The 15,325-nt window shown below is 47.2% G+C and overlaps 1 protein-coding gene across 5 annotated transcripts in view; it reads right to left on the bottom strand.

Moving 5' to 3' along the window:
• SYT3 (synaptotagmin 3) overlaps positions 1-15,325 on the bottom strand; it is a 46,485-nt gene that overhangs the window by 2,609 nt on the left and 28,551 nt on the right. For all 5 annotated transcript variants that reach the window (XM_061589769.1, XM_061589770.1, XM_061589766.1 and 2 more), the window contains 4 exons: positions 6,103-6,223; positions 4,414-4,585; positions 1,804-1,933; positions 625-745 (listed from right to left, as the gene is read on the bottom strand). In XM_061589769.1, the coding sequence (XP_061445753.1) occupies positions 659-745; positions 1,804-1,933; positions 4,414-4,585; positions 6,103-6,223 (510 nt within the window). In that variant the 3' untranslated portion in view covers positions 625-658. The remainder of the gene's footprint in view (positions 1-624; positions 746-1,803; positions 1,934-4,413; positions 4,586-6,102; positions 6,224-15,325) is intronic.

Raw genomic sequence — 15,325 nt, 5'->3', positions numbered from 1 at the left:
TACTGGACCTTCCTTAAATTACCTCCATTAAGCACCCTACCATGTCCCCAGTTGCAGTAGCAAAAAGGGGATTTTTCCAGGATTGCTTAAGCACAGCAATGGTTGTATGAGCTTGAAAAATCCACGGGCAGAGTGCACTACACTAGCCAACACTTTCTTTAAAAAAACCCCAAACCCTGGAAATTCCTGTTCTAAGAAGTAAACCTCATCTATCAAATCGGAGCTGTCAGGTCACAAATGAAGAACTCTGTGTTTCAGTAGGGTTTTTTTTTTTAACTTTGGCAGGGTAATCCATAGTTCCAAGTGGAGCAGTGCATCCACTAGTGCTACCCATGCATGCTGCAGCCCTGTTTAGTGGAATTGGACTAGTCACGAAGAAGGACGGGCTTCAGTGGGCTCAAAAAAGGTAGCTGGAAAAGAGCTGTATTTGACTCCCTCAGGTTGTCAAAGGGGAAAAATGCAAGCAAGCTTAGGGCCAAGGTAGCCACGCCACAGGTGGCAGCTGTGGTACGGCAGCAGAGTACTGTGTAGATTAACAAGGTCAAGTAATGATCTCCAGATTTCTGCACTAATGACTATACGGGCATATTTCTCCTCCCATTTCCTTCTGCCAAAGGCACTCACAGTCCCTGGTGGTGGAGGGCTGGTGGTGGTTGCCTTAGTCCGAATGAATGCTTTCTACTACGATGCTGGGTTTGTCCCGTGCTGGAGGATTCTTGTTGATGTAGCTGTTCAAAGTCTTCTCCTGAAGAAGGGGGCAGGGGCAGGGAGAGAAAAGAAAAAGTTCAGAGGAGCAAATGAGATGCTCCCACCTTGATTTCATCACCTCCCATCGACTCCACCTCCCTTGTCAAAGAACCTTCGGACCTGCTTTTCCCAAAAGGACTCCAAAGACCTAGGTCCTATCCCCTCTCCAAGTTATCTCAGCAGGCCTCTCCCTGGCTTTTCATCCTCCACTCCTCTATGCTACGTAAAGGGAATTCAGGATTCTTGCTTTTCCACACACACCACTGCCTGCTTCCTTAATGATGCTCACATTATTTATTATTTATCATCATCATCTTCTATAGAGTAAAAAGTCTCAAACACACACATAACAAAATAAAAACACAACACAACAGATAAAAGCAATTTAAAACCAGAAAACATTTAACACAATAACAATACAAAATACATAAAATACTCATCGAGCAATAGAGTAATAAGGACCAAGTCCTACCCCCACTAAAAGATGAGCACCACCATAGGAGGCAAAATTAATTAACCAAAGGCCAGGAGCCTAAAAAAGGACAAAGGTGGTGCCAGGCACATCTCCCTGTGGAGAGCATTCCACAGACAGGGGAGCACCACTGAAAAGGCCTGTTCTTGTGTGCCCCACCTTCTGCACCTTCCTCAGGTGGGGCACACAGATGAGCAGTGTCTTAGGCTTGGGATGCACACACTGAGTTACAGCAGCTTTGCTGCACCCTTTTGCAGCATTTGGATTCAGTACTACATTCAATGGATTGGATCCAGTCTAGTTGAACTTGCATCAATGGGACAAGTTAGTCATGACTGAGGCCCCATTAACTTGGTCTGGATCCAATCCACTGATTTCAGGCAGTAGCCTATTGCTGCACCAACACCTTAAAGGAACAGAGGGTGGAACCAGGCTTCAAAAGATAAACTGAGATAAGACTAATGTTAGTTGTTATGTATTGCAGCAGACTCTTCCCCACCCACCCACCCCCTTGCCCTGGGATTTTCCAGACAGTTTGATCCAAATATGAATTGTTCCTGTTCTCCCTGCAACACAGTACTCACCTCTACCAGCTGGTGCCAGTGTTCAATGGGTTTACGTGGATTTGCCAGCATCTCAGCCCAGTGATCCCTCCCAGGTCCATCAGCGTCACTGCCCACTCGGCACATCCCAATGACTTCGTTGTGCCCAATGCTGTGGATGTTTAGAGTATTTCAGTGCCAGCCTCCCACAGAGGAAAAGGATGAGCTGTGGGTATGTGTGTGGGAACTCAACGCTAAAGCTTATCATCAGAAGAAAATTGTACCTGCTATGCATACAATAGTTTACTTTGCATAGTTTGTTTACATGGGGCTGCATCCCAGCGAGTCCACGCAGAGGAGACCCTTTGAAATGAATGACTCTAAATTAGCCTGGTCCATTAACTTCAATGGGTCTACTCTGAACAGGCTCAGCATTGGATACAACTAATTGCAATCTTTGAAACTGGGAGGGACAAAGCTGAATCTTGGAAGATTAACATTAAGGCCATGTGTTTTTTAAAGCTTACTACTGTGGTTCCCAACCTGGGGGCCGTGAAGTAAAAATTGGGAAGGCATGAACAGTAAAAAAATTAAATTATTTATTTCTTTTAAAATTCCCTCTCTGGATGCTGTCTGCTCCACACTGCCGCTGCAGACAACACCTCCGCTTTGCTCCAAACGAAAGGGGAGGACTTTTGCTGAAGCGGCAGAGTGTCTTTCAGGTGCACAAGAGCAGGTGCCTGCCTATAAAACGTGGCAGATGCCAAAGGAGGCTGATGGTGGAGCTACCAGGAAGAAGAAGGAATTACTATTGCTGACTCCCGTCTCCTTGCATTGCCACAGCTGACGCCCTTGCTCAGAACGAGAGGAGAGGGCTTTTCGTGAAGCAAAAAGAAGGCTGCAAGGAAAGGCTGTTTCCCCCTTCCTTCCTGGCAGGCAGTCTGCCTGCCTTTCTTGGCTCCTGCTTCACTGCCACCTCCTTTTAAAAATTATTCTTATTTGTGAGGCCGCCCAGATCTCACTTTCATCCCAGACAGAGCCAAGAAGCAGCGAGGAAGCACAGGACTTGCTCACCCTCCATTTCTGAGGCTAAGTGTGTGTGCCAGCATCCCTCCTTTCTTCCACCTACACTCTGCCCCCCCCATCTCTCTCTCCAAGACTCTGCAGCAGTTGAGGGCTTCCCCACTCCCATGTGCCCGAATGTGTGCACGCCTGCAGAGGCTTGCAGGAGGGGCAGGTGTGTTTATGTGGGTGCGTGCACTGATCTGTTTTCTGCTTCGCTTTCGTTCCCCAAATGCACGCTAACCAAGTCTTCAGTTCTGATGATCATCCCAAGGCCTAAAAGCACTAACCCCCCTCCTCAATCTGTGCACCTTGTTGTCTGCAGTGCACAATCTAGCATCCCCATCACCAACACATTGCTGCTTCTTGATTACTATTTTTTAAAAAGAAAAAGGGAAAAAAAGCTCAGCAGGTTGGCTGAGGCTGGGATCCTGGTATTGCAGCAGGGATGTATTTATTTAATTATTATTGCATTTATGTCCCACCTTTCCTCCAAGTTGTCAAGGTGGTGCACATGGTTCCCTCCCCCTTTCCCTTTTATTCTTACACCAACCCTGTGAGATAGGTCAGGCTGAGAGACTGTGTCTGGGCCACGGTCACCCAGTGGGCTTCATGGCTGAGTAGGGATTTGAATCTAGATCCAACACTGTAACCCACTGGAGTTGGGAGACAGGACTGTACATCTTCACTGGCTTACTAAACCTACTACCCTACTTCAGGAATTAGAAAGTTTCCTCTAAGACAGGTATGAGGATCTTTGGCCCTCCAGATGTTGTTGGACTACGACTCCCACAATCACTGGCCAATCTGCCTGGGGCTGATGGGAGCTGGAGATTTCCCATCCCTACACTAAAGAAGCGCATGTGTGCGAGAGCGTGTGTGTGCTGAGGTTAACGGAGGTATAGAGCCAGAATGACGACACAAAGAAATCTTAATTTACCCAAATAAGCCAGACTGGAGCCTCTGATTCAGCACTACAAGAGTATATATATATCCCTTTAAAAAACATCTATCACACTAATCATCCCCTTCAAGGTCAGACCTGGCTCTCAGACTTCCATTCTGCTAGGCTCCTCATCCCTTGAGAGAACCAAGGAATCCTAGCACTCAGACCCATCTCCGGCTTTGGACCATTTAAGGCCCCCGCTCCTTCCCGAAAACTCAGCCTTCAGCTCCAAATTCTCCCCCCATCCAAAAAAGAAGAAAAACAGCTCTTTGGAGTCCCAGCCTTCTTTTAGGTCCCATGGCCTTTTCTGAGAAGCTGGGAGTCCTTCCTGGCAGCCTCTTGCATCCTGCATTTAGCACCCCATTCCTCCCAGAAAAACTTCATCTCTGTCCCCATCCATGGTCCTGGCTCCTGGTGCCCTCTTTGCCAGAGTCCTTAAGACCATACACATCCCTCTTGCCAGAGCTAAGGCCAGAATCCTGGTGTTATCCTTTATTGCCAGGATATCAAAGAATGCACTAGTAGCCACTTACTGACTGGAAGAGCCTTCTCTATAGAATGGGGAAAGGGCCCCCTGAATTGCATCTAACATTCCTAGTCATCCCTGTTGTACTCCATCGGGGCAGAGTGTGTGAGTGTCTTACCAGTCATAATCCATGACCGCCAGGGTGATGCTGACATGTTCCATGCTGTCCTGGGGGATGTCGAAGACAAGGGCCTCATTGTAACTGGGGTTGAGTGTGTTCTTCTTGATGGAGGTCTTGCGCTTCTTCAGCCGCCTCCCTTCACACATGAGGGATGCCTTGACATAGGGATCTGGAGAGAGGAACCTGTCAGAATGATGGGGAAAGCAGCCCAAACCAAGCATGTGCACAGCTCTGCCCCATGGCACTGCATGTCGCCATCTTGGCAGTGACAGGAAATACTTCCCAATCACATCCGAGATGACCTTTGGTGGTTGCAGAGCACCATCTGCAATTGCCAGGCTCTTCACAGCATTCCCCCCCAAAAATCCTGCCTTATCCACTATAGGACCACCCTGACCTCACAGTGGGCCCAGATCCACACACATCATTTCTTGCCCTAACAAAACCTAGCCCAGGGGAGGACAGACATCAGGCTTACGGCTTCAATTTTGTTGGGTTTTTTTTACTAGAAGCTCCAAAGTCTGCCAGTCAGAGTCAGGTGCGGAGTCAGGTGTCTCAGACAGGTGGGCCTATGCTTAGACAGAAGGGACTGGGTACTTCTGAGCACAGTCAGCCCAGGAGTTTGTTTTCAGCATCAGAACTGCTGGCCAAAGTAGACATGGCACTGACGACATCGCTCAATTTTACATGAAAGTTTTTAAAAAATCAAATAAGCAGCCGCTGAGTGGGGGTGGGGATTAATAATTATGGTATTGACGCAGGTACCCATGAGGAGATTGCAAAGGGCAACTTTGAAGGAAAGATTTTTCATCAGGAGCACAACAAGGAAGGAAACTCCCTGTTCCTGCCTGCTGCAATCCGATAATTATTTTTTTAAAAACCCTCATCAATAGTTGCTATTGGCATTTTTTAAAAAATGAGCACATTAAATGCAAAGGACACATTTAACATCACATCTAGTTTGGCCCCCCAACTCACACATTCTTTCACACAAAAATCTACTGGTTTCCCTCCAGATTTTCTTAATTTTAGCAGCCTCACGTGTGGGAGGAAAGAGCCATTTTGTTACTGCTGCTGTTAAAAACCTGGGAGTCTGGAATCCTGGTCTATCTGTGGCAAAACATCCACAGATTTATCAGGAGCTTCCAATCTACCTTCTGCCCCACCTCTGTCCTAGCTGCTGAAGCTATTTCCCCATCACTACCAACTTCCTAGCATTCATCTTTTCCCTCCCCATCTTACGTGCCCTTTTCTCTCTCCTCCAAGCCCGTTCCCTCTCTGGTGTCCTTTGCCCAGCCCACCTCTGGGGCTCCACTGCTTGGTGCTAACCCTAGCATACTTAACCCTTCCAATCACACTGTAGAGTTTAGGGCTGGGCCAACACATTTTGCTGTCTAAAGCAATAGAAGAGATTGCGCCCTCCCCTTCCATGTACAGAAGCTAACTGTAATGGCAGGTGAATCTTACTTCAGCACTGGTGAAGGAAGGACAGTTTCTATGGCTTCCCACAGTACCCGGGGGCAGCTGGTGAGCTTAGGGGTGCATGCTGCCTGACACGCAGATAGCAATGCCTTCGCTGCTGCCCCTCCCGGCATCTGCCTCCTGAGGCATCCACCTCCCTCTGCCGTATGGTCAGACCAGCCCTGAGGCAGCCCTTTTTCCCTCATGGCTGCCCTGTCGGCTCACCAGAAAATCCAGTCAGATCCATGGCTTTGAGATTGGTGGCCTTGATGATGGTGACTGTGAGACGCCCTGCTGTGGGCAGGTAACAGAGGGAGAAATTCAGCTCCCCCAGATCTGCTTTTTCCTAAGAGAGATGGGAGAAGACCAAAAAATATTTAAAAAATAAATAAGCAAGGTCAGGGGAGAAGAAAGTCCCCTAAACAAGGAGGTTGCCTTGCTGGATTCTGGCACCATCTCTCAACATGGTAGCATGCATCATGATATATACTTTAACACTGTAAGCTGCCCAGAGAACCATGTTATTGGGCATCCAACATAAATATTGTGATAGTGAACAGCAAAGGCTTTCAGATAACCTCGTCCCAAGTTCTGTTGGCCTTTGCAGGGCATAACCAGCACTTTGAACTAAGTAGCCAGTGAACTTATTTTAACATTGGGTAGCAGCGGCGTCATGTGCTCCCTAAAACCAGCCCCAGTCAACAGTCTGGCTGCAGCATTGAACAGATGTACAGGTATACAGATGTATATTGTACAGACGTATACCACCCAACAATACAGCACAATAACTTGTCAGAAATCAGCATCACCACCATGCACATAACTGTTAAGTGTCAACAATATATTGCCCATCAAATATAAGACACGTATCAATTCCCAAATCAGAACATAATGTAGGTTTCATTTCAAACTACTCTCAGTAATTTATTCAGTAATTTATTTCATCTGATTTATTCAGAATATTAATAATTACCATAATGAATCAGTTACCACCACTCCCTCAAGGGTTTTTTTCCCCTGGCACTGTCAGTGAGTCTTTGTTTACTCATACTTGGGTTATGTAAGCACTCAAATACAAACCCATGAAAAAATATTACTTATTTGTGGATAAACTTACATTCTAACCATCTTTCACACAAAGCAGGAAGATAAAACCTGGTACATTTACTCTCCTATGAAAGAGTAGTCAAGGAAAATTTGTGCAGCCGCATTAAAAAGAAACTCCCAAGAGCAACAGACACAAAGAAAACACCACATTCCATAATAATGTTGGATTTCGAAGGGCTTTCACCAAATTCCATGTAAAAATTCCACATTACAACAAATATATGCATATTTAGGACGGAATGTTGTTTTAAAATTAATTTTGAGCATCATTTGCATTAGGAAAAGTACCACTGAATACAAATCTCAGAACAAATACCGGTAATTTCCGTTTTCCAAAAAAGGGATGAAGAGGAAATATGCCCAATTTAATTTCCTCTGAGTAAAAGCCAGGCTTTATCATAGGCACCATTTCTCTCTATATTTGAGATTTAAACACCAACATGGATATTAGAACTCTGCTAAACCAGACAAGTATCCTGGACCCTCTTTATCTCCATTTCTATCCAATTTTATTGTCATCTGGGGGGAAGTTTTAACAGCAGCTGTATGGACAAAAAATTAGATTGCTAAAAACACAACTTCTTGTGTATGTTCAAAGATCTGTGTGTCAAGACTGCAAAGAGGACAAGTGAAACTGATAAACTCTCCTACTCATTCTCTATAACAAGACATGCTGCTTTTACAGAGGTGAAATTGACAAGCAGGTTGACAACCAGTGTCAGTTGTGTCTATTTCACATCTACAAGTAAAGGACTTTTGCTCAATTTGCTGCTGCGCTCTTTGCACAGGGAAACACTGTACAATTCGAGCTGAACTTTCCAGAACTAACAGCTGGGGGGTATTTGTTGGGGGGAGGGGTTGCACGTGTGTGCTAATGCACACATACAGAGATTCTGATCAGAAACTCAGGGATAATCAAGACATTCCATGAAGTATCTGTATCAGCTACGAGGGGGGCTGGAACAGCAATTAACCCTGAATTTTCCTGGATCAACTGCTCTGTTTGATGTTATATGTGTATGTGCGTTATGTTGACATACATACGCATATATTGAGAAACTGCAGATATATGAGACCTTGCCTCCAGGGTTGCTGTTCTCCCCCATTAAAAAAAGGGCAACAACATGGGTGATAAGGAGGTGCCTACTCCTAGCACTGGCCCTTTCCCCTACTTTTCACTGACTGGCAAAATTATATCTGGGTCCTACTACTACTACAAGCTAGAGAAAGCTGTTTCCAGCTTCCTGAAGTTTCTGCACATACAAAACCAACATGCCAAGGAGAAGACTAGGCCAGGACCTTTCTCCTTCACATCTAGTTTTCTGTATGAAGGGAACCTTTTTGTACAGAGGAGGATGCATTCATGTGAGTTCCCACATATGGATTGCAAGAACAAAGCCTGAGCCAGGCTCTCCCCAACTGCCTCCCCCCCAGCCAACATCTCAGGGAGATCTAGGCCTTCGTGTTCTTTACAAACTAGAATATTGTTGACAGTGCTCCTTGGAGCTTAACCTTCTTGCTGAGTCTGGTAACTTAAAACCCACTTACACAGTCCCTCTACAGTTCTCTCCATACAGAGGAAATGTCAGGGAAAGAAGGATTCCAGCCTAATTTTATCCCTGGCATCTAGCTCACTATGACTGGAACCTGCAACAAAATGTTGCAGTGTGGAGTGCTCCTGTTCTGGATACTTCATTCCGATCCCACTCTTCCCCAGTTTTCCATGCCCCGGCAATAAGTCAGTCAGCATTCTGCACCCACTGTGCCTGTCCAGTTTTTTACAGGGCTGTTTTGGTGGGTTTACTGCCTTCGCATTACTCCTAATGATTTTTTTGTACTTCAGCAAACCCTGGGGTTTCTCCGAGCCTGCTGATACCGCCCTCATGTGTGTAGAAGGTGCCATAAGGAAGACTGGGAGGCCAACAGTAGGTGGAGCCAGAGCCAATGACAGGCGGAACTAGAGCCAATGACAAAGTGAGCCAATACATTCTAGTTTTGTCCCCATCTTCCTCCCTCCAGAGTTCTAAGGGGTAAAACTGAGATGAAGGAGGAGGGAGCTGAAAGCCAGGGCCATCCCCTGGAATGGTTGTATATAAGAAGGCAGACAGGAGGAGGCTGGTGGAGGGCAGACCAAGGTTGATGCGGCAGTGCCCTATTTACCCTAATGGACCAGTCTCCACAGGCTATTACCATATTGTTGATGTGGAATGAAGGACTGCATCAGGTGAGTCTACACCTGTGATCTAAAATGGTACAGCCCAGATAGTGGAGCAAAAAAAGTGTCTGCCTGAACAGCTTGTGGGTTTCTACTGATTCTTTTTACACTCTCTCTCTCTCTCTGAATGACAGGAAGAAATTAAACTGATGACTTCCTAGCAGAGAGATGCAGTGGCAGTGAAAGCTGCACCTGTAGCATTCCCACCTGCTAATATGGTTGTTAAAAGCACAGCAGCCTTGCCAGGAAAAAAAATGGGGACACAACCCTTATTTCTGGTGGGGTGTCTACCCTCACACCAAAAAGACAAACCCACTGAAGAGCCTTCCTGTGGCTAGTCAGTCCCCACACAGGTTAAGAAAAGGGAGTCCTGAACATCCCCCACCCCACCCACCACCAAACGGGGCATCCATAAAGGAGGTCTGGCATCAAAGGGAGGCAGCAGGCAGCAGGGCAGGAAGAGGAACGGAGAGGGTGCCAATCCTCCCTGTGTTACCAGGCGGCGTGTTGCTTCCTGCGTGAATATTTTATGCCCTTTTACCAGCTCGATCCCATTTGCAGTCTCATCAATATTAATTAAGCCTCCCCCCCCCCCACTGCCGCCACTCCCGCCACTCACCAGCCCTCTGGCCTGCTTTGCCAACTCACTTTTTCGGGGGCAGGCAAGGGCTTTGCTGGCCATCAGCCAGGACGAGTCCCAAAGGGACTCTGAGCGTAAGAGAAAGACAGCATGCAAGGGCGGGAGCTGGAGGAGAGCATGACGGGGCACAGATGCACCAGACACAAGAACGGATGGTTGGAGAAGACAGAGGGAGAGATGGCGGGGCGGGAAAATGAAGAGGCCCCCAAGGGGAAAGCACAGCCTTGGATGAGATAAGGCCTGCGAGATCTGCACTGACGCTCTAAGTTGGGGTGGGGCTGTTTTTTTGGCACACGTGCAAGCACACACGCACACACCCCTAACCTCAATAGTGTGCAAGGCTCCAAACGCTGATAACAGGAAGATCAATCATTTGCAGAAGTGCTCATCAGTGCTGTCTCATCAACATTTCCCGGTCTTCTGCCCACATCAGACGCATGCCTCATGTCAGCAGTCAAATACCCAATCAAAGAGCGACCCACTGGAAGTCCACCACAACCAGGAGCCAGGGTGGGGCACCGGCAAGATCCCTGTCTGATGCAACTGCTGTTGCCGATTCTGGACCCGCAATGGGCTTGCTATCTGGAGATGATGCTAGGCTAGATATATGCACTGTCGCTGCTAAAAAGTATTGGGCTGGCATTGGATGATGTGAAAAGTTTCGTGGCAATTCAGCCATGATGACTTATTCCATATGTGCAAGTCGTGATGGATTGATGAACCAGCAAAATGTAATGAGGTCTGGGGAATCTCAGGACCGGAGGCCAAATGCAGCCCTCTAAGCCTCTCTATCTCTCCCCAGGCCACACCCCTTCTCCAGAGGCCACACCCTCCTTGAGTGTATTTGCTCATCTAGACTGTATCGTTCAACGCCGATGATGCTTCTTGCTTGCCTGAATGGAGAATAGAGAGATATGAGTAAATTGACATTGGTTGTTCACCCACTTTTGCTTCTGCCCCCTGGAAGGCTGCATAGAAGGAATGCAGCCCTCCAGCTGAAAAGGGTTCCCCACCCCTGATGCAGTGGGAGATCTGCAGTGAGAGATGAACCACCTTAAACTTCTTCAAGGTCAGGACACAAATGTGATAGGCAGGCCAGGAGAGAGCTAAAGGCCCCTGCTTTGCACCCTGGTATGACTGCACAACATATGAAGAGTCCCGCTGAATGAGATCAAAGGTCCATCCGGTCCACAAAAGGGGACCCTTTTCTCCATGGAAGGCTGCTGACCCATGGGAAAAGTCAATCAGGGGCTGCAGCCAATAATAAGTGGAGCCAGACTCAGAAGTGAACAGAGTTTGCAGACTGCAGGTTTCTCTCTCTCTCTCTCTCTGCCACCCCATCTGAAGGTCGCACAAAATTAGGTCAAGGGCCATGCATGGCCCACAGTCCACAGGTTCCCCACCTCAGATTCAGTCCATTATCCAGCTTTCTTTCACAGATGCTTGAAGGCATAAAGGTATTCACAGGAACACTGCCCATGGACATGGAGGTTCCATTTAGCAATCATGATTCACAGTGGCTGGTACTTATTTTCCCTGAATTTCATAGCTGATCCTTCTTGCACATGAAAATAGAACACTGTTTCCTGTTGCATTCAGAGTATGCCCACATCAAAGAGGCAAAGTTCTTGCTTCTAGGCATTATAGAGTCGCCCCACCATGCTGTTTGCCTTTGAAGCATGGCCCAACAGTGCCCACCTACTCAAATATACACAAAGAGCTTGTCTCTCTCTCTCTCTCAGTTCTCCATTCCTTGCTTGGAAGTGTTTGTGCTTGTGAGTGACAGCCAAACATACATATATGCTGGATGGGAATCAGTTGCACTTTTTCTAGGAAGCATATCCAAAGAGAGAGGCTGGAGGGGAAAGAAGCTCTGCAGAGAGAATCACTCGGATTTGCACATTCATTCCACCAAACGTGGCTGGCCTATAACACATCTTTTTTAGAAGAACATTGGGAGCTGCCTAATGCAGTCATATCAATGGCTCATCTAGTTCAGTCCTGTCTACGCTATAGGGACTGACAGGCTCTCCAGGTTTCAGGCAGGAGTCTTTCCCAGTGCTAGCTGGAGATGCCAGTGATGGAACACGGGGCCTTCTCCATGCAAAGCATCATCTTCCACTGAGCTGCGGTTCGTTCTAGCAAAACGGCTCTAGAGCAGGTGCATAAAGCACAACATTTGTTATGTTAGTCATTCTCTTCCAGTTTGGAAATGTTTCCTTGATGGGTTACCTGGAGACTATTCTTGTCATAAGCAAGAAGGTGAACAGCTGTTTATAAGCCTGAGACAACTTCTGATATATTTCAACTGGGGCTGGACCAAATGTTCATAGGTATTTTTAAATATAATTAAAAAAAATTTTTTTTGAAGAGGTAGGGGGAAATGTTTTCCAAAAGAGTCCCAAAAGTGTAGAGTGTGTATGTATGGTGTATTTATTTCCATTCTGGGCAGTTGCTTCAGTGGAATTTCTGTCTACTTTGGGCTGCTTCTACCTTAAAAGGTGATCCCAGCCAATCAGGGAACAACTTGGGAATGTGATGACATGACTTATGCCAAGCAGCCAAATGTGGCTCTGGGTCAATGCTACTGAGGGCAATGCTTGCCACAGCGGGAAGGAATGCATGCAGGGTGTGGGGATGAAGTAAGGGGCTGTGTGGCTCATGCCTAAGCCAGAGGAAACCTCTCAGAGCCCTGCTTGCACAGGCTCTCCCCCATAGTCACCAAAAGCGTTGTGCTCCTATGTACACACAGGGCTAGGAAATCAGGGGGGGAGGCGTTTTAGCTTTGCTCTACACAGTGCCATGCAAATGGCAGCCCAATCCCTGTGAAGAGCTGAAACATTTTCACTAGTCCAGTTTAGATTTACAGACCCTTCAGCAGGGCTGTGCTGCCTTTAGTACTTCAATTTCTTGGCCTTGTGGGCAAGTGTCTCTCGACCCCCAAGTGGGACCATCCACACAGCTGTGCTTCCTTCCTCAGTTGTCCCCCCCCCTGTAAACATCAGCTGATTTCCTGGAGCTCAGGAACAAGTTCACAATCAATGACAATTGCATTCAGCAAGGAGAACATTTAGGGCTCTGGTAGTGAGTGGGGGGGGCAGAGAGAGAAGGCAACTACAGGTCTGGCCTGGGGGGCAAATTAGAACAGCTGTCACAGACAGGGAGGAACACAGCTGAAACGAAGGGGCACCTGGATGGCACAGGGAGTCGGGGGAGGAATGTCTGACTCACACCTGACTGCCCTAATTAGCCACCAGCTTCCCGAACATGAAATCCAGCTAAAAATACTCAAAGGGAGGAGAAAAGCAGACCTATCTGTGCCAACGCCATCTCTTTGAGAGAGTTCAAGAGAGTGGATGGCATGGAGGATGGGAGCAGGGAGAAGCCAACAGGTAGGAGAGAGAATGTAAGAACAGCAGCCCCGCTGGGTCAGGCCAGTGGCTGATCATAGTCCAGCGTCCTGTTCTCACAGTGGCCAACCAGATGCCTATGGAAAGCCCACAAGCAGGACATGAGTGCAACAGCCCTCTCCCCGCTTGTGCTGGTATTCAAAGCATACTGCCTCGGACAGCAGAACATAGCCACGGTGGCTAGCAGTAGCCACTGATAGCCATGAATTTGACTAATCCTCTTTTTAAAGTCATCAGAGTTGGTAGTTATCACTATATCTTGTGGGAGCAAATTCCAGTGATTAACTATGAGAAAGATTTATTTATTTATTTATTTATTTTTACATTTATATCCCACCTTTTCTCTGAGGTGCTCAAGGTGGCATATAAACATGGTTCTCTTGCACCTGGTTTTATCCTCACAACAACCCTGTGAGGTAGGTTAGGCTGAGAGACTTGTCTGGCCCAAGGTCACCTGGTGGGCTTCGTGGCCAAGCAGGGATTTGAACCCTGGTCTCAAGGGTCCCAGTCCGACACCCTAACCACTACGCTACACTGGCTGTCCAATGATGGTGGTGAAAGGGGAGTGAAGGGCCCTCTGTGTGTCCTCTTCAGTTCCCACAAGCAGCCTGCCTGCTCTCTCAAATCTCTACCTCCGTCCATCTCAGCCCACCTCACTTCCCACTGTCTTCTACCTCTTCCTAAGCAAGCACTTCTACAGGTATATTGCTTGCTACCGGTCCGCAGTATGATCTGTAGGCACATGAGTCCACCACGTTGCTAAAGCTATGCAGGTCTGGGTCTGGTCAGTGCGTGGGTGGGTGGCCACCACCAGAACTGCAAGTACGCCATCTTGGATTCTGAGATGGAAGAAAGGGAGGATATAAAGGCAAGAAAATAAATGAATAAAAGACTGTTTCAGGGTTCTTCTAGAATGATTGTAGCTGGTTTCGGGTGGGCTGATTGAGTGTTAAGAACATAAGAACATAAGAAGAGCTTGCTGGATCAGGCCAGTGGCCCATCTAGTCCAGCATCCTGTTCTCACAGTGGCCAACCAGGTGCCTGGGGGAAGCCCGCAAGCAGGACCCGAGTGCAAAAACACTCTCCCCTCCTGAGGCTTCCGGCAACTGGTTTTCAGAAGCATGCTGCCTCTGACTAGGGTGGCACAGCACAGCCATCACGGCTAGTAGCCATTGATAGCCCTGTCCTCCATGAATTTGTCTAATCTTCTTTTAAAGCCGTCCAAGCTGGTGGCCATTACTGCATCTTGTGGGAGCAAATTCCATAGTTTAACTATGCGCTGAGCAAAGAAGTACTTCCTTTTGTCTGTCCTGAATCTTCCAACATTCAGCTTCTTTGAATGTCCACGAGTTCTAGTATTATGAGAGAGGGAGAAGAACTTTTCTCTATCCACTTTCTCAATGCCATGCATAATTTTATACACTTCTATCATGTCTCCTCTGACCCGCTTTTTCTCTAAACTAAAAAGCCCCAAATTCTGCAACCTTTCCTCGTAAGGGAGTCGCTCCCTTGTTCTTGCGCTCCCTTGTTCTTGCGCATCAACCCTGCTTCCCCCCTCTCCCAAAAAACCCCAGGTTTTGTGATAAAGAAAGAGACAGGAAAAATGCACTAGAAAGTATGGGATAACAACTGCATGAAGCAATGTCATATAACCTCCCCAACACATCATCAAAACAAATGCTCAATACTCAGCTGACATCGTCTAAACTCTCTGTAAATTTCGTGGAAATAAATCAGGAGGAATGCTCAACACATGGGTTGCCTGAAAACAACTTCAGCACACTTAAGCATGCAAAACATTTTACAAACCTCCTCTTATTTATCCTTGTGAAACGGGTCAACCTCAGGGTTAAGCTGTGCATGATGCAGGACATTCGTGATAGGATCTCCCACCTTTAAAAAAAACAGTTGCAGGGGACTCCAACACTGATTGAACCAGAGGTGCTAGTAGGAGGATTTTCAAAAATCCTTTCTGCCCCTGCCCACAGCAAGAGTCACTCCCCAATCTAAACCCCCTGAAGCTGCTATTGGCCCATAGGGGGCAAATTATAGGTACCTGCAGCTTTAAGTAGGGCA

Source organism: Rhineura floridana, chromosome 11, assembly GCF_030035675.1.
Source record: "Rhineura floridana isolate rRhiFlo1 chromosome 11, rRhiFlo1.hap2, whole genome shotgun sequence".
Classification (NCBI taxonomy): Eukaryota; Metazoa; Chordata; class Lepidosauria; order Squamata; family Rhineuridae; genus Rhineura; species Rhineura floridana.
This window is presented reverse-complemented; position numbering and strand designations above follow the sequence as displayed.